Source organism: Muscardinus avellanarius, assembly GCF_963383645.1.
Source record: "Muscardinus avellanarius genome assembly, chromosome: 1".
Taxonomy (NCBI): domain Eukaryota; kingdom Metazoa; phylum Chordata; class Mammalia; order Rodentia; family Gliridae; genus Muscardinus; species Muscardinus avellanarius.
This window is the reverse complement of record NC_137786.1, coordinates 200,882,573-200,901,397: the sequence shown is the minus strand read 5'-3', so window position 1 is coordinate 200,901,397 and position 18,825 is coordinate 200,882,573. Positions and strand designations below refer to the sequence as shown.

The following is an 18,825-nucleotide window of genomic DNA, read 5'->3' as shown; positions in this document are numbered from 1 at the left end:
AGAGCAGTTCCATCCTATGAAAGGATGTTAGACTCTTCAGATACTGCACTTGAGATTACCAAGTAGAAGTAAACATTAAATAGGAACAATAAATACGACTTACTTTGAAAAATAGAGTACATTAAAATTTACCAGTTTGGCACAGAAAAAAAAAGGAAACAAAGTATATATTTGTAAACTTATAAGCATTTGAGAAAGGTGTACCTGTTCCATCAAAATCCCAAAGATCTCTAAAAGTCAATAGGCTCATTTCACATATGATATGCAAAACAGAACAGGGACTTGCTTCTTAAACTTATGAAGCCTTTGGCCTGTCCGTATACCTGTCCATCAGCCTGTGAGCTGGGTGACCTCAGGGAAGGGGTTTTTGTTGGTTCTCTCTTGGGAAAGAGATATACTTGGGAGGCAGTGTGACAGCTTGATTGCTCTGAGGCATCTGTTTGACAGAGCTGTTCAGAAGCTACCATGACCTAGCAGCTATGATACATGGGGACATTCTCAAGCAGCTAGGAAAAAACAAAACCAGAATCTTCCAGCTCTGTTTATAATTACCAAGTACAATAAAAAGCAGAACAATTCCCCTCACTTCATGGCAGACTAGATTCCCACCTCTTGTTTCTCAAGAATGGATTGGCAAAAGCTCCGAGAGGGGTGAAATATCACATGGTGTTAGGCATATGTATTGTGCATGTTACTTGCTAAACACACACACACACACACACACACACACACACACACACACACAATCTTTTTTCTTTTCGACAAGGTTCTGTTAAAAATGGCCTCTTCCCCAAAACAACTCTGTTCTTTGCACTATGATAAAACTTCATCTTCAAGTAAACACAAAGTTCTCTTCAAGAAAGAGAAGCTCTATATTTTTTCTTGCTATGTCCCAAGCAAATAGATTTCCCAGGGCCTTGGAAGATACTTGAGAGTTTTCGCTTCTTGTGGTATACTCTTTTGATACATGGGGATGTATTAGAACTATGGGTTGAATCAAATGAAGTAGCTTGTAAAAACTACCTCTGCTGTAAGAACGGAGGACAGAATTGAGAGGAAATGTTCTTTTAAGATTGCACAACGTCCTCAGTCCAGATTGCTGAGGAAACTGCACATATTGCCTCAATTGGAAAAAACGATTTTCCTCAAATTACAAGTTTTTAAATCTCTATTTTCAATATTGTTAAAGTCAGAAACTAATATAAAATATTTTAGTACCAATTCGGAGATGGGAATAAAGCAAGGAGGAAACCAAGCATTTATCCATTTTAAATGCTGAGTATTATAAGAACAAATGTTTAGGTTCATATTTATTTAAAACCAGACTACATAGTGATTTTTCTATTTTAATTCTATCAATTAAGTGTTGGGGGTTTTGCATATCAGTCACAAGAATGAGTGTATATGTCAAAATATCAAATGGAACCTAGAATGTAATTACACACAAACACTTCATTTTTTTAATGTTTTGTTAAAGTCCTTGGTTTTCATACATTATATATTTGGAAATGTTTGTAAGTGAGGCTTTTACAATTAATTTTTAAATTGGTAGAGAATAGGAGGACAGAGCCAGCAACTCCTTATCTTGCAGGTTAATATATGTTTCTAAGGCCGGGCGTGGTGGCGCACGCTTGTAATCCCCACGCTTGGGAGGCAGAGACAGGAGGATCGCGTAGGTTCAAAGCCAGCCACGCTGGCTTAGGAGACCCTGTTTCCAAAGATAAAATAGGTCTGGGAGTGTAGCCCGGAGATAGACAGGCTTCCAGGAACCCCAGTACCACCAAAAAAAAAAAAAAAATATATATATATATATGTTTCTTTTGAATACAAATTCTACACCATCCGTTCTGTCTAGTAAGCAGTCATATGGTTACACATTCCTGGGCTCTACCCATATGCTTCTTCTAACACACACAACTCAGACCAAAGCCTTTTTACAATACTTATCTGATCCCTTCACTTTACAAACACAAAGGGCACAGTGGAGGAGGAGGGACTGCCACAGAAGAAAGACAGGAGATGATAGACTATTTATCACAGGAAAGATAGGAGATGCTCATAAACTTGTAGGCATTTGAGAAAGTATATTCATGCAATCAAAATCGAACAAACACAATTCTAAAACTATAAAATGCAGCTTAAAAGTGAAGGTGATGATCTTAAATTTGTGAAGATCTTGAACACATTTCTCTGACTTTATAAAAAGAAGATTCAGCAGGGACTGAGGGAATGGATACCTGAACATTGTTGGGAAAACTTGCCTGTGGTTTAAGCTGGACAATTGAACCATTGCTTAGTTGGCCTTTTTTTTCCTTCTCTTGCCTACCACTATAACTTCACCAATGTTAAACTAATGTGGTTTATAAACCCATCGTCTATTTTACATTTTGATGATTTTCTATTTGCTTTTTCCCCTTCTGTCGAGAATTTTCTTTCTTTCTGTCTTTACCTGACAAACTGGTGGATTCTTCAAAATTCCGGCTCAAGCATCACTCCCTCATTTCTTCATATTTCTTCCTCTCTGTTGCCATTAACTTTCAGTGCATGGTTTTAATGGCCTTAAAAATTCATCACACTTACTTGTTTTCATGATTATTGTTCCACACTAGACTTGGTAAATCCTCAAGGACAGAGTCCATGCCTTTTTACCTTGGTATTTCCTTACAAAGTCCAGAACAAAATTAGTTCACAATGTATGTACAGTTGGATAAAGATGTATGAAGGAATGATTATTCTCCACATCTTCCTTTCAGCTGTGAGTGTCCCGTGATAGTCTGTCCCATGACTGTCTCATAATCAGTCCCAGGGTTCATTATCATTTGTACTTTCATTTCTGTGTCCAGTAGCTAGTGCCAGGAGAAGATGAAGGCAAGTGGCCTGCATCTTGACTCCAGACTTTTAAAGTCCAATAGCCCTCCTTTACTCTTAGGAAATAATAGAAGAGAAACATTGCTACTGGGACTTAAAAACAAAATCCTTTCACGAGTGTAACTGAGATTGTTTATGTACTCTGGAGTACTGATGTTTGAAAATATGCAATGGCAGTAAAGTGAGGTATCAAGTTCTGCAGGCAAAAAGCCATAGAACCAATATCCCAAAAATGACCTATTAATTTCTCCTTTCACTCACCAACAGCACAGCTTGAGAATCTATTTTAAAAATCTGATCTTGTTTTAAACCCTAAAGTATTTTCCAGTGTCTACATAGCAGCCAGCTCTTGTTATATTATTCATGACTGGAGACTGTCATTGTGACCAGTTTTTTCCACTACTTAACTGAATGTAGTATCATTTCCATTCTGCTACTGCCTGATAGTACAGAGAAATGGAAGCTTTAAAACTGTTCTCTTCAAAAAGCATTAATGGAGAGGGGGGACCATATCCATTTTCAGTGCTTAAAAGCTTAAGTCGTAATAATAAAATGTTGGCTTTTACTTTCGAAAATAACCTAAAGAAGAACTTGAAAGAAATGAAAGTCAAATCCAAGGGGATTACAAAATTAGGGCAGATTTTAGGACAAAATATTTTGTGTAATGAAGAAATCTAAAATAAATAAAAAGCAATACATTCAAGATACTGCGATTTGACCCAGATGATTGCTATGAAGCTATGTAATTGGAGATTCCTTGAAAAAATCTAGCAATACAGTTATTGGAGGAGAACAGGAAAAACATTCTCCCATACTCATCTATATTTAACTAATGAGCAGGGCTGAAGAAAGAGGAAAAGTAGATTTCTGGTGGTTGAAAACCAATACACTAAAACAGTAACTTAAAAGCTGTCAGAATGATAAGATGAAGCAAATAGTGGAACTTTATTTTTGACAAGGTTGGTGCGTGCTTAAAGAGAAAAGGGAACAGTACTGTATTCTGTTACTGATCATTTCATGAAAAAGGGAAGCTCCCTGGTTCAAGTCAACTAATGAGTAACATCTCTTGCCCAGCAAATTGTTCTAATATTTATTTATTTATTTATTTATTTATTTATTTATTTATTTATTTATTTATTTATTGCAGTGTTGGGGATTGAATCTGGGGAGTTCTACTTCTGAGGTATACCCCCAGCACTATTTTTTACTTTTTATTTTGAAACAGGGTCTCACTAAGTTGCAGAGGCTGACTGTGAACCTGCAATCCTACTGTTCCAGCCTCCCAAGTACTGAGACGACAAGCCGGCACCACCACTCCCAGCTAAGACTAATATTTAAAACCATGGAGAGTTATCACACAAGTTTGGGGACTTTAAATGTGATAGGAGAAAAGTAAAACCTAGTGTATGACTCAAGCGTTCCCAGCAAAGGTTACAGACTTCAACCAGGTGGTCAGGTGTTGAAAGGGACATTGGTCCAATATATCTGGCCGACTATGGGGGGAAAAAGTTTATTGCCCTGTTAGTATGTTTGTAAAAGTCAAGGTTGTTTCAAATACGTCAGAATCATCATGTTTGTTAACGTTTGCCTTTAACCCACATAGTCTCATATCTCAAATCTTCAAGCTAGAGAGTAAATCATAAACTTCCTACCCTACCCAGCGTCTCCGCTTGAGCTCTCTCATTGTGTATCTCCTAAAAGTTATATTTGAAAAACATCTTTGTTTTTGTCTCAAGCATTTTTTTGTCTCTTGGCTCAAAAAATAAGTTTTCTTTTTTCTTTTTTTGTCCACTGAATCCATCTTGTGCAGTTTTCTCAGCGTTTTTATTCCTGACCTCAGATCCCCATCGACACTATGCCAAATGGGACAAATGTGCTTCTCTGCAAATGAACACATACACAGGCACATGCACACACACACTCACACGTTCAGTGCTGTGTTGGCCATTTCATGGGTTCACTGACCACATAATTTCATCTGTGGATACCATGTTAGGAATTCCTGCTTTGTTGACTGTGTTGTCCTGGCACCGACACAAAATTGCTAAGAAGTGTGAGTCTGCCACAGGTTCATCCTGCTCCTTGGTAGGGAACTCTGAGGGAGTGTCTGTGGTGTGCTTGATTTAACTTCAGATGGCAGGATACAGGTCTGCTGCTCTACTTTTGTTCTGTTGTTCTGTACTACTTTTTATTTCTTTCAGTTTTTTTTTTTTTTTTTTTTTTTTTTTTGTGTGTGTGTGATACTAGGGATGGAGCCCAGGGACAGTCTACTTTTGAGCTACACCCCCAGACCTATTTTTTATGCTTTATTTTGAAATAGAGTCTCACTGATTTGCAAAGGGCCTCACTAAGTAGCTGAGGCTGTCCATGAACTGCGATCCTCTTGTCTCAGCCTCCCGAATGCTGGGATTACAAGTGCCTACTTGTACCCCTTTTTGTGACCATTTTAATCACTTTTATTGCTGATACTTTACATATTCCCTATAAAGTAGGATGCCCCGTTAATAAACCCACAGGGGTTTGAACTTACTGCTGAGCAAATTTCTTCCTGTAAGAGCCTTACAAATCATAAGATAGCAATGTAAAATGACTAGGCCAGGCATGGGGGTGCACACTTGTAATCCCAGCATTCAGGAGGCTGAGACCAGAGGATGGCAGTTCATGGACAGCCTCAGATACTTAGCAAGGCCCTTTGCAACTCAGTGAGGCCCTGTTTCAAAAAATAAAATATATTAAAAAATAGGACCAGGGGTGTAGCTTTCCAAGAATGCCCCTGGGTTCCATTTCCACTGTCACACACACACACACAAAGAAAGAAATGTAAATGACTCTGATTTTATCAGTATGTTTTTATATATGTATTGAAATATCGCAATGTACTCACAAATGTTTCCATGGAAATATTAACTACCCCGATTTGATCATTATATGATGTATATATGTATCAGACTATTGCACTATACCTACAAAATATGAAAAATTAAAACACTTTTATAAAGGAAGATTCTTACTATTAGGATTTTAAATGACATTGAAGACCATATCAGGGTTACCTGGCAAAAACAATTCTCCTTGGAGTTTTGTTCTGGCATGCCAGGAAAAGCATCTTTTCTTCAGCCAGTCAGCTTCAAATTCACTGAAGTGCTCGTTGGGCCATGTGATACACACCTTGTAAGACAGAAAAAAAAAAATTACTTATTTGTATATTGTGCTTCCATAAACTTTTGTTGTTTATATATTTCTCTGATTTTGAATGTTATTATGGTAATCAGGGAATCCAATTATTCCTTGCTTCCCCGCCCCCTGCAAGCCTGGGAGTTTTTTTTTTTATTTAATAACATAATACCTGAGGTTATTATTATTTTTTGTATGGTACTAGGAGTGTAACTCAGGGGTTTTTCTATCTCCAGGCTATATTCCCAGACCTATTTTATACTTTATTTGGAAACAGGTCTCACTAAGTTCCTGAGAGCCTCACTAAGTAGCTGAGGCTGGCTTCGAACCTGTGTGATCCTCCTGTCTCAGCCTCCCAAGTGCAGGGATTACAAGCGTGCACCACCACACTCAGCTCCCTGAGGTTATTTTTTTAATTGGTTGTTCTAGTCATACATCTTATTGGGGTACAAATGGTAGAGCCATACATGCACACATCACTCATTCAACCCTTCCCCAAATCAGAAATCAAATCTGATCTGGCCTCAGGTTCTTGTTTTGTATCCCCAAATTTCCTATGATGACTGAAGTTAGATACTATTTAAGATTTCTGCAGAGAGTATTAGAAATAGGAATAATGGTGACGATGGGAAAATAATGATAATACTAAAGTAATAACACTATTTTAAATGTTTATTATATAACAAGCAGCATAAATGTTAACTCATGCTAGTCCTCAGTAACTCTAGAGAGCAGATATGATGGTGCACACCTTCTGCTTCGGCAGAAGGATTACAAATTGGAGGCCAGCCTGGGAAATTTAGTAAGACCCCACAAACTATAAAATATAAAGAAATGGTATGTAGCTCAGTGGCAGAGTGTCCCGGGTTCAATCGTTCAATCCCCAGTATGAGAAAGAGAGGGAGAGAGAGAGAGATGAGAATAAAGAATAAAGAATACAGAAAAGGTAATTTAAGATAATCTAGGGAGAAGTACTCCTATTAGCTGTGAAACCTGGGAATAAACTTGGGAATCAAGTTGAGATCAGGACAAAAAGTGGGATAAGGATGGCCTTTCTCATTACATTTATTCTTCTGAAAAGAATTCTGATAAATTTGGAAGAGAAAAACATGAACTGTTGGCTGCATCTGGATTTGTTTTGAGAACTATGCTTCCAGGACACAATGCACATCTACTTAATTATTTTATTTTAAAAAAAGTCATTAATACTATTTCTGAATGGTCACTGTGTGCCAGGCATTATGTTAAACATCTTTACCCATTTGATTTAATTAAATCCTGATATCCCTGTAAGCAGATTCTATTAGTATTCCTATTTTACAGATGTGTAAACTGAGGCCCTGAACACTGTTTTTATTGTAGAAATAGTCTGATTGTGTCTTCATTACCATTAACTTAAAAGTAATGAGCAGTGCTGCAGATTTTTTTAAAATAATAGTAATACTACTAATAGATACTTTTGTTTTCTGTATATACTTAAGTTGCATCAAGTACTACCCAAACATGATTATATAGATGGTACCCAGAGGAGCAAATAAAAAAGGAAGTTATTTAGATTATTGTAGATTGCCCCCTTCCCTTATTTAATTTGGAAGAGAATGAAGAGATCAGTTAGAGAATATTACCTTTTTCCTGTCAAACTCCAATCGTTTAATACTGATGTTCACATCAAGCGTTTCCAGGAGCAGTTTCCGTGCTTTTGCAGAATCCAGGTAGCAGTCAGAGCACTGGCAGTTGTCTCTCAGCCACACGGCAGGGTAGAGCGACTCGGCCCCATCGTGCCAGAGGATCTGCATCAAATGAGCCCCATCCAGGACTTCGGCTTTCTGGATGGCACAATGCATGTTTCTGGCCTTTGGGGTAAGTCTTCTTGGCTACCTGCTATGACAAGTTCGTGTTAAAGAGTGGTCAGGTAGATGGGCTCTGGACTTGACCTCGGAGCATGTGACTGCATCAAGCGGACTCTGTCCTCTGCCTTCTCTTGGTCCCTCCTGGGTCTGTGCTTTGCCTTATCAATACTGGGACCTTTGTTCTGACGACACTATTTCACATGCTGTAAACAGATACACAGTGGCTAAAAACGAAGTAAGATAAAAATGCTAGGTCAGGATCCAGATGAAAAGAATTTCTTGTTTTTCTCACAGAAGTTTAGATAGTAAGTCCAGAATCAATGGCGTATGTACTTTCATGTTTGTATAAAAGGTCTGGAATGTTTTTAAGGGAGAAACATTCTCACAAATTGAAAATGTAACAATCTTCTCTGATGTTATAACTGATACACAATTGCTCCTGGCTTTTGGGAAAAATGTTCCTGTGATATTAAATTAGTATATTTATTCTAATGAATGCAGTATGTGCATTTTTAAGGGACACTGTAACTCAAAACATGATGCTATTTCACTTCTATTATTTACACTTTTGTTTTGGTGGTACTGGGGTTCCTGGAAATCCTTCTACCTCCAGGCTACACTCCTAGACCTACTTTTTTATCTATATTTTTATTTGGGAACAGGGTCTCTTAAGCCAGTGCGGCTGGCTTCGAACCTGCGTGATCCTCCTGTCTCCGCCTCCCAAGTGCAGGGATTACAAGCGTGTGCCACCACCTCCAGCCTATCATTTACACTTTTACTGATACTTTTTCTCAATGAAATATAAAAATTTCCTAGGTTATAGGAGAAACTTGTTTACTTTTTTCCCTGAGATTTTCTGCTTTGGAACATATTAATACAATGTGCTTTAGTATTATGGTTAATTTATCCTGAATATTTATCAATAATTTTATGTCCCTCCATGAAGTCAAAAGCACATGCAACAAAAGCAAAACATCAACATATGAAATTACTTCAAATTGAGAGGATTCTGTGCATCCAAAAAAAAAAAATCAACAGACTTAAGAGATCATCGAGATCATCAAGAAGGAAGTACATTTATGAATATATCGAAGTCAACCAGAAAGCCAAATATGAGAAGAAGGGAGGGGGAGGGAATGGGGTGGGAATTGAGAAAGGGCTAAATAAGTGATGTGTGCATGTATGCCTCTGCGATCTTGTACCCCAATAAGATGTATGACTACAATGCACCAACAAAAAATTAAAATAAATAAAAACAACAAAAAAAGAAAACATTATTTGCTGATGGGTTGCAGTGGTCCCACAACTATCAGCAACTTTTGTAAGTGGTCTGGTACATGATTGAAAGTCCTTTATGTCAAGATTTCTTTTTCCTGCACTCCCATCCCTCCGATTGCTCTTCCCTATCAGCTGCCATTTTCCCATCAGCTGCTGTTTTGTGTTGGCACAGAGTCGCTACCTTGTAACATCACAGTCGCCATCTTGGTCACCATCTTGTGATGTTGCAGTTGCCGAATTGTGACGATGCACGGTTGCCATTTTGTGACCTTTCTGGGTTACCGGTGTCATTTTTTCTGATTTTACCTTCTACCCCTGAGGATCTCTTCCCACTGCCCTGACCAACAACCCTATCGTAAGACTGCCTCTTATTTTAACCTGCTCCTTTTCCTACGCTGTCCTCCCTTACATTGTGCAAGCGTACGATCTCACATGGTGGGATCCTTATGTTATTTTAACCTCTGCTTCAACTCTGGATGAATGTGATCATATTTTAAAGGCTGCCCAGAAAGGGGCTGACCAGGCTTATTTACCCAACCCAGTGCTCCCTATGGGAGCAGCTGTGGTTCCTTCTGAGGATCCCCACTGGGATTATCACCCAGCAGGGGTGAGGGGATAAAAATGAGAGGCCATATAATACTCTGTCTTCTTGATGGCATCCTTTTCAGGTCCTAGTTTTCCTTTTCCAATCTTGGTACAGAGGATTGATGGCAAGCTCTCCTGCCCACGCACTACAGGACAGAATTGCTTTGCCTGAGGCTCAGGCTGAAGCAGTCATTAGCCTAATACATAATTCCCTACATGTTGACCCTATGGCACTTAATCATTTTCTAAGCCCCTTGTTTTATTCTCCTCTCCTGCAACAGCTGATTAGTAAAGTCAGTGCCTCCTGTTCTACTTGTACTACTGTTTCTCCCTTGGGTAAAAGCTTTTCCCTCAAAGGACGAGACAGCCACCACAGTGGTCAATGTTCTATGCTCAGACATCATTCCTCGGTTTGGACTCCCCAATTCCTTACAGTACCAACTTTTATTTCTAAGGTTACTCAACAGGTGGCACAAGCCCTTGGCATTTCTTGGAAGCTCCACATCCCATATTGACTGCAGCCATCAGAAAAGGCACCTGCTTAGGGAACATGATATCTTCTCCAACCTGAGACTGAAGAAACAGCTCCACACCTGGCAGTCAAGGCCCTTAAACCAGGGAGACAAGTTCCCCTCAAGTTGCTCCAACCAAAACATCTCCAACCATGGAGGACTGGGCCTTTTACAGTGATCTTCACCACACCTACTGCAGCCAAACTGCTGGGGGACCCCAACTGGCATCACCTTACTCAGCTAAAAAGGGCACTGTTAGAACAGTCTCATGACAAATTCTCTTGTACAGTATTGGGACCCACTTTTCTCAGCATAATTCTCTTTAATGCTTTTATTTCATCAGGTCTACTTGTTTACATAGTATGTTGCTCTCCCTCTCTGGATGCCAGACAGCCATAAGTATTAAACTCTCTAAAATCCGTTACTGATGCCCCTGGCCCAATAACATGTTTTCCATTTGAACAGACTGACCCATACCCACTCACTGCTGAAAAGAGTGGCATGCTTTCTCAGGGACATTAATGAATCTGATCTAATGAATAAAACTGCTAAAAAGGGTGGTGTAAACCCTGACCAGGTTAAGCAAAAATCTAAAAATATGATATTGACAATCTACCTCATATCTGTAAGGGCTCAAAGGGCCAGTAGCTGCTGAGCTCATTCCATTTCTGGCAAGGTCCAGTAGCTGCTGGGCTCCTTCCCCTCCTGGAACCCATTCTCCTGATTTGCCTTTTCTTTTAATAGCTCTTTGTCTGTTTAAGTTTTTTTGAATGCGCATGACCAAACTGTCTAGCATAACCTCAGACCATACTCAGCCATACTGCCACCTGCCCACTTCTGAAGGACTTGACCTCTCCCAGCCAAGGGGCCTCCTAAGATGTCCTCTGATGGCAGGAAGCAGTTATGGACTCAGTTGTTGCCCAATATCACCAAAAGGCCGGGATAAGTTCCCTCCCTTCCCCCATGGGACCCCATAGCAGAGATAGGAGGCAGGACTCCGGAACCCAGAAATGGAGATACTGTGAGAATCCAGGTGCCTTGAGACTCTAGGCATCATGAGGCAGACTCCAGAAGTTGTGAGACTACAGATGTCACAAGAGGACCAGCATTCTAGCCCCATCCCAAGACCCACCTATATAATACCCTGACTTTCTCTCCATCCCATAACTCTGCTGACCAACCATGACCCTGCTTGACTGTGTGGCTTCACTGCTTGGTCATTGGTCCTTTCCCCCATGGGTGGCAGACCTCGCCTGAAGGTGCCAGTTTATTAGGCTGATTAAAGCTGCTTTTGATAACCTGGCTGGTGTTTACCTCCTTCCTGACTCCCCAGCTCAATTCAACATTACAGGAAGTACAAATGGATGTGTGGTTTCCCTGATCTATTTTCACCACCAGATTTCCTAATGCTTCATCAAGTCATTTTGTTCCTTTAATAAACATTTTTTAAAAAGTGGATTATCAGTGCAGACATGCACTATGATTTTTTCATATTTTCCCTTTGCCACTGACTGCTTAATATTACTTTTTTGAAACTTGAAATGTTAAACTTTCTGCCATCTTCCAGACATACAGTGCAAATAACATCACATTTAAGGTAGAGGAAGGCTTTGGGGGAAGACAATCCTGAACTACTCAGAATGTCCCCATTTTCTACTTGATACATTTTACAAATACCTTTGGCTTAGACATAGTATGGAAATATTATTTTGTGTTTGGTTAATTATAATGTAAATAGCAATTAGTATTAATAAAAATACATAGATAAATAGAAAAAATTCCATGTGTGTTGTTATATATTCTGAACTCAATTCTTTTCAAACATGTACTCACTAAAGAGATTAAATTTTTTTTTGTTGTTGGAGAAAGAATTTTTAAAAATGCAACTTGAAATTTGAAATATTACCCATGGATGCTCTGTTTGAAGGATATGTTTCCCATGATTATGAACATGGTTCTTGCACTGTGCCCCTGTCACCTACTATTGAAGTGATCACACCGATAGAAATATGTAAGTACTCATCTCAGAGAATTCTGAGATTTACATATCTTTTTATTTTTTCTTCTTCTACCTAGAGCATTTGAACTGAAGAAGAAAAAGTAAATTTCAGTTATTAGGGGCATATGACACTCTACACATCAACCTATTTGGCCAAAAAGATCTCTTGAAGAAAGTAGTCCAGAAGAGGTGGAGACATTGAGATCCTGCCAATGGGAGGCTGTGGAAGGAACCTGGGGTATGTGGAAGAACTGGAAAAACATGGGTGTTGATGAAGTTAAGTTATTTGGGTATCTATGCAGAAACTTGGCAAATAATCTCTCCTCATCACAACCTCCTTCTTAGTGTTATGACAGATATGAATGGTGACCTGAACAAAAACATGGTGGAATTGGAAGATAATTTCCCAAATTTTCTTGGCTTATTTAAAGCTTCACTGGGGCAAAAATGGTGAAAATTAAAGAAGAAAAAAAATCAAGTATCATCAGTAGTTAAAAGCAAATTGTGAAAACATATCAGCCCATATACAAGTATAATTTGTTGAAATCTGTTTTTTTAATTTAACCCATCTGACTTAGAATTGAGTCCAGTTGAAGCATCTTGACAATTTACTTAGTTGACAAGCCAATGTGTTTTTCTGAAGAAAGTAAATACTACTAGCTATATAAAATACATTTTTTTCTGGCCAGAGGGATTTCTTTGGCAAACCAAAGACCATATAAAATGAAAATATTTATTTTATACTTTATTATTTTGCTTGTTTGTTTTGGTGGGAGAGAATAGTTTTGTCTGTTTGTAAAACAGCTCCTAGATTGGGAAACTTCCTATCTGATGAGATAATTTTCTTTCTTTTTATTTCATACTATCAATTGATATCTCTCTCTCTCTCTCTCTCTCTCTCTCTCTCTCTCTCTCTCTCTCTGTTCCTAATCACCCACTGTATTTCTATTTTTTTAGCGTTGTGGATTTTATCTGCGACCCTACTTATATTTTGCACAGCTAAATTCTTTTGGAGACTATCCTACTTCAGTAATAGGTGTGCATTTTGTCTTTTTGTTTTTGATATTGCTTTCTATTTCTTTATTTTATAAACTCAAATTTGTCACTAGATCTTTTTAGCCCAGTTTGGAAACTGAGACAGTAGCTCTGAAAGTTATTTGTATGCACTGACCATGGGAATAAAAGTAACTTAGAATTACGACCCTAAGAGCCAGCGAGAAATACCCTGTGATATTACTGGTGTCAGTGGCCTCATCCAAGGCAGGGAAAAGGAAAGCCCAGAGATGTTGGGTGTGATTTTTCTAACCCCCTTGCTAGTTAGTGGGAGAGTTTGCCCCAGATCTAGGTTTACTAGCCCAGTGTACATACACACAAAGAGAAAAAATTCTAGTTCTATAAAAGATAGGGCAGAAAGTTAATTTCAACTGATTTGGAATCTCAGTCTTTGGAATTGGAAAGCTGGCTGATGGTACCTGCTACCTGAGCGGCCCTTTTGCTAAGTTTTAGTAAACTTAAAATTGTTAAGTTTATTTTTGTTTTAACTTGTTTTAATGTCTTGTAAATATATTCTCATATAAATAGTGAATTCTGTTTAGATATTAGCATTCTGTTGAGGACAGTCATCAGTTTGTCCATCATCTTGTTCAAAGTATCAAGTTTCTTGCAAAAACTTCCCTTTTAAGTAACAAAAGAGAAAACACTAGCATTGTTCCAGTGGAAAGACCACATTCTGAGGAACTGGGACTCAAATCATCCCTTGTTTATTGATGCAATGAAAAGTACTGGAAGATTTCCAAATTCTTTGAACCAGACCATATATTCATTTTGAGAAATCTTGTGTTTTTAATAAAAACAAGTCAAAATACCTGTAATATCTCTTTGAGCTTCACCAAGGGAGTAAAATGATAGAATGTATGCAAATGACCTTAAATGACCATTATTTTAACAAAGCACAGTATAGTCAGCATTTTGGCTTTAACAAAGGGTCAAAGAATACTATGCAAGCCAGGCATGGTGGTGCACGCTTGTAATCCCAGCACTGGGGAGACTGAGAGCAGAGAATCGCAATTTGCGGACAGCCTCAGCTACTTAGTGAGGCCCTTTGCAACTCAGTGAGACCTGGTTCCAAATAAATAATAAAAAATAGGGCTGGGGGTACAGCTCGGAGGTAGAATGCCCCTGGGATCCATCCCCAGTAACACACACACACACACACACACACACACACACACACACACACACACACAGAATACTATGCAGCCACCTTTCTTTGGGCTGGGATATGGATCATTCAAGGGCATTTCAAAAATCTAGGCAGAACCTTCCTTCCTCCATCCCCAGTCTGCTTTTTAGACATTATTCTGTCTGTTCCTTCTGTATACTTTCTGGATCAGTTTAGGGACTGCAAAGTAATTTGATGACCAGACTAAGCCAAGTGTAATTGGAAGAAGGGGAGCTGCCAAGAAGCAATCAGACCCTCTGCATTCCAAAAATTCAAGCCTGTTCCAAATGCCTGATGGACCATCCCCATCGCAGCCCCAGGCTGTAAGGGACATGTGACTGGAATTACAAATGAATCCCCCCACCCCAGACAACAGACCTGAATCCACCAGTCTTTCCAATAAGAGGCAGTTGAACTCAATCATACCTGTGCTCATACATGCTTTAGGCACTAAACCACGCAAAACTTACCAAATACAGAAAACGTCAGCCCTGGTTCTAAGTGTCCTTTGGGGCAAGAGCCTTCTGGTGCCGGTCACATCACAGGACGATCTACCTCCAGTTTCCAGTCTGTTGTGGGACTTTTCCTTGGAAGCTTTTCTCCTCCTGGCAGCTTGGTTTCAGCCCTGCCCCCGACACAGCTGAGGCTTGCAAATGAGGAAGGATGTCTCAATCTGAAGGTGTAGCAACTCCTGAAAGGAGCTTGGAGATTAAAAAGAGAAAGAAAGAATAAAAAAGAGCAAGAAAAAATAAAAGTGAAGAGCTTTTATGCCCTGGAGGGGAAGCAGTTAGCTAAAGAAAGTACTTTTAAGTTCTACAGGTTCTGGAAACCACAAATTCCCAGGACTCCATGCAAAGCCTGACTTCAGTTTAGAATCCTTCCTGATAGAAGAAAAACCCATTCTCACCTGTCAGTTTCCTATCTCTGGGCCAGCAGCAAAAACAGTAGCAAGTGAACAAGCTCTTTCACTTCTCTCCCACCTGTTCACAGTAATAGCTTTATTATTGCAAAACTCACCTAGACATTCAGATGTGCACTTAACAGGGAGGAGCTACCTGCTCTCACCTGAGCAGAGGTGAGCTGGCATCTACCTGTTCACAGAATATTCCAACATGACACTCTTTGGAGAGACCCTGGTTCATTATAAGAGTCTAGGACGAAGGCTGGGATTTTTCCCACCCCTTATTCTGATAGCCTCCTTTTCTTACAATTTTGGCTTGAATGATCAGTAGCTGCCAGAGAACATGGGGCTCTTCAGAAGGCAGTTGGTTGCCCAGTGATTTTATTCACAACACACAGCCCTTAGGGCAACAAAAGAGAAAGGCCAGGGTGGGCACTGGGCCAGGGATCCAGAGCTTGGCTGCCAGGCATTTACTCGGGGAGTGTCCAGTGCAGGGGAGAGGGCTTATTGGATAGGTCTCAAACCCTAATTCCTAATGTGGAGCAAATTTTATTAAACAAAGTCATCAGGTGGCAGATAAAGTCCAGGCAAGAGATGTACAAGTCCTTTGCCCTCCTCCCTTCCCAAGAAGATACAGAAGCACCTCACACCTCAGCCTGCAACTTGTTAACTTGTTGGTTCTTGCTCAAAGGAGTCACATGGGTATGGGACTCAGACAAAAAGAAACAAAGGAGAGAGAGCGAGAGGAAGAAGGAGAGATGAGAGAGAGAGAGAGAGAGAGAGAGAGAGAGAGAGAGAGAGAGAGAGAGAGAGAGAGAGAGAGAGAGAATTATTGAGGTAGAAAAAATGCAGCCCAACTTCTGGGTGACTTGTTTTGATTTCCTCTGTTGCATGGTTCCTTTTCCAGAACTGCATGCAGTGTCCCCTTCCTCAGTCAACTCCTTTTACAGCAAAATTAAAATTTAAACAGTCGCTGCATTTGTGGTCACCTTCTCACTTTCTTTCCTTCCTCAAGTCTCCAAGATAAATTAATGACACCCAGTTTCTATTGAAAATAACAGCAGGTTCTGTTTCCCATGTAAGAGAGGAGGGAGTACATGTGGGGCGCAGGCAGAAATGTTGCCAGGGGTTTAAAGCCACAGTAACCGAAGTTATAGCTGTGCCAGAAGTAATCAGCTAATCGCATTTTAATAATTCATGACATAACAGAAATACACATGGCCGGTTTTCACTTCATGTCTTATGCTTTAGTAACAATTGCTGGAATAAATTAGGCAAAGTCAATTCCAGATTTAGGAAAGTTGTTGAAAAAAAGATGTTGCATGCACATGGTTTGTTATGGAATGAGTAAATAAAACAAACAACAAATAAGTTTATCAGCAAATTTTAAGAATTCAAAAGTAAAGAATTAATTACTACCAAAAAAGAGGCAAACAAACAAAGCATACAGGCAAATAAAACTTTGCTCCTGACTGGGGAAAGCTTCATAAATGAACATGGGTGTGCAGATGCCTTTTGGACATATTGAGTTCATATTTTTTGGCTATACATCCATCCATTAGTGGGATTCTTGGACTATACAACTACTCTATTTTTAAGGAACTTCTGTCCAGTTTTTCATAATGGTTGTACTAATTTCCATTCCCACCACAGTGTGCAAAGGGTCACTTTTATCCATACCCTCTCCAACACATCTTTTATCATTTTATTAGGACATTCTGACAGTGTAAAGTTATATCTAACTATGGTTTAGATTTTCATTTCTCGGATTATTATTGACTTTTGAGCATTTTTCATATACCTGTTGTATCTCTCTCTCTCTCTCTCTCTCTCTCTCTCTCTGTGTGTGTGTGTGTGTGTGTGTGTGTGTGTGTGTTTGTGTGTTTTGCTGGGGATTGAACCCAGAAACATTATATCTTCAAGCTACACTCAGCCCTTTTTTATGTTTTGTTTTGAAACTATGTCTCATGAGGTTGCTGAAATCCTGGTTACATTCCTAAACCTGGTCACAAACCTGTGATCCTCCTGTCTCAGTCTCCCAAGTACTGGGGTTACAGGTATGCACCATCACACCTAACTTCCTATTGGCCATTTGTATATCTTCTTTTGAGAAATGTCCATTCAGGTCCTCTTTTTTTAAAATCAGGCTACTTGTTTTCTTGCTATAGAGTTGAGTTCTATATATGTTTTGACTACTAGCCCATTGTTAGATGTATGGTTTGCAAATATTTTACCCATTCAATAGATTATTTCTTTATTGTTTCCTTGGCTTTGTGAAAACTTTTTAGTTTTTTATACTTTTATTGGTGCATTGTAGTCTAACATCATAATGAGTTCATGGTGACAGTGGCACACATGCACACACACATGCTTGCTGGGCTCTCCCTCTGGCTCCCTTCCCACAACCCTTCCCTATATTGAGGATTGAGATTGACACTGACATTCTCACATATGTACATGATGTCAGTGGAAGTCATTTATTCTCCATATCCTTCATTTATTCTCCATCTGCTCCCTACCACTACCTCCCTTGCTCCGCTGGAATTTCTCCTTCATTACCTAAAGTCTCTCTGGTATCCTGATTACACCTTATCTTCCCCATATGAGAGAAAACATTTGACCCTTCACTTACTGTGACTGGATAATCTCATTTAACATAATGTTCTCCAGGTCCACCTATTTTTCTGCTAATGATATAATTTTATTCTTCTTTATTTCTAAGTAAAAGTATATTGTGGGTATATCCCATATTTTTAATCCATTCTTCTGTTGATGGACCCCTAGGTTGGTCCATAATTTGGCTATTATAAATTGTGCTGTTATAAACGTGAACATTCATATATTACTATAATATTCTGATTTTAGTCTTTTTGTTGTGGTTCCTGGAAGCCCTTCTACCTCTGGGCTACACTCCTAGACCTATTTTTACATTTTTAAATTTGGAAACAGGGTCTCTTAAGCCAGCAACGCTGGCTTCGAACCTGTGCAATCCTCCTGTCTCCACCTCCCAAGCGTGGGGATTGCAAGCGTGCACCACTACGCCTGGCGATTTTAGTCTTTTTGGAAAAATATTCAGGAGTGGTATAGCCAGATCATATGGTGGATCAATTCCCAGTTTTCTTAGGAATCTCCAACTAATTTGCAATCCCATCAACAGGGTAGAAGAGATCTTATTTCCCCAACAGCATTTATTGTTGTTTGACTTCTTGATGATTGACATTCTGATTGGAGTTGGATGGAATCACAGTTTTGAATTGTATTTCCCTGATTGCTAATGTTGTTGAACACTTTTATATGTATTTATTAGACATTTTTTATTTCTGTTTTTGTGAGCTATCTAATTAGTTGAATTGCCTATTTCTTGATTGGGTTATTTGATTTTTTTAATGTTAAGTTTTTAAAGTACTTTCTATATTCTAAATATTAGTCCTCTATCA

At 39.1% G+C, this 18,825-nt stretch overlaps 1 protein-coding gene across 1 annotated transcript in view; it reads right to left on the bottom strand.

Annotated features, from left to right (window-relative positions):
* Nucleotides 1-7,886, bottom strand: part of BBOX1 (gamma-butyrobetaine hydroxylase 1) — a gene marked incomplete at both ends in the record, with an annotated part of 56,050 nt that extends 48,164 nt beyond the window's left edge. Inside the window, 2 exons of the mRNA XM_080703876.1 lie at nt 5,922-6,036; nt 7,668-7,886. Coding sequence (XP_080560002.1) covers nt 5,922-6,036; nt 7,668-7,886 — 334 coding nt within the window. The remainder of the gene's footprint in view (nt 1-5,921; nt 6,037-7,667) is intronic.
* Between the last annotated feature and the right edge of the window lie 10,939 nt (nt 7,887-18,825).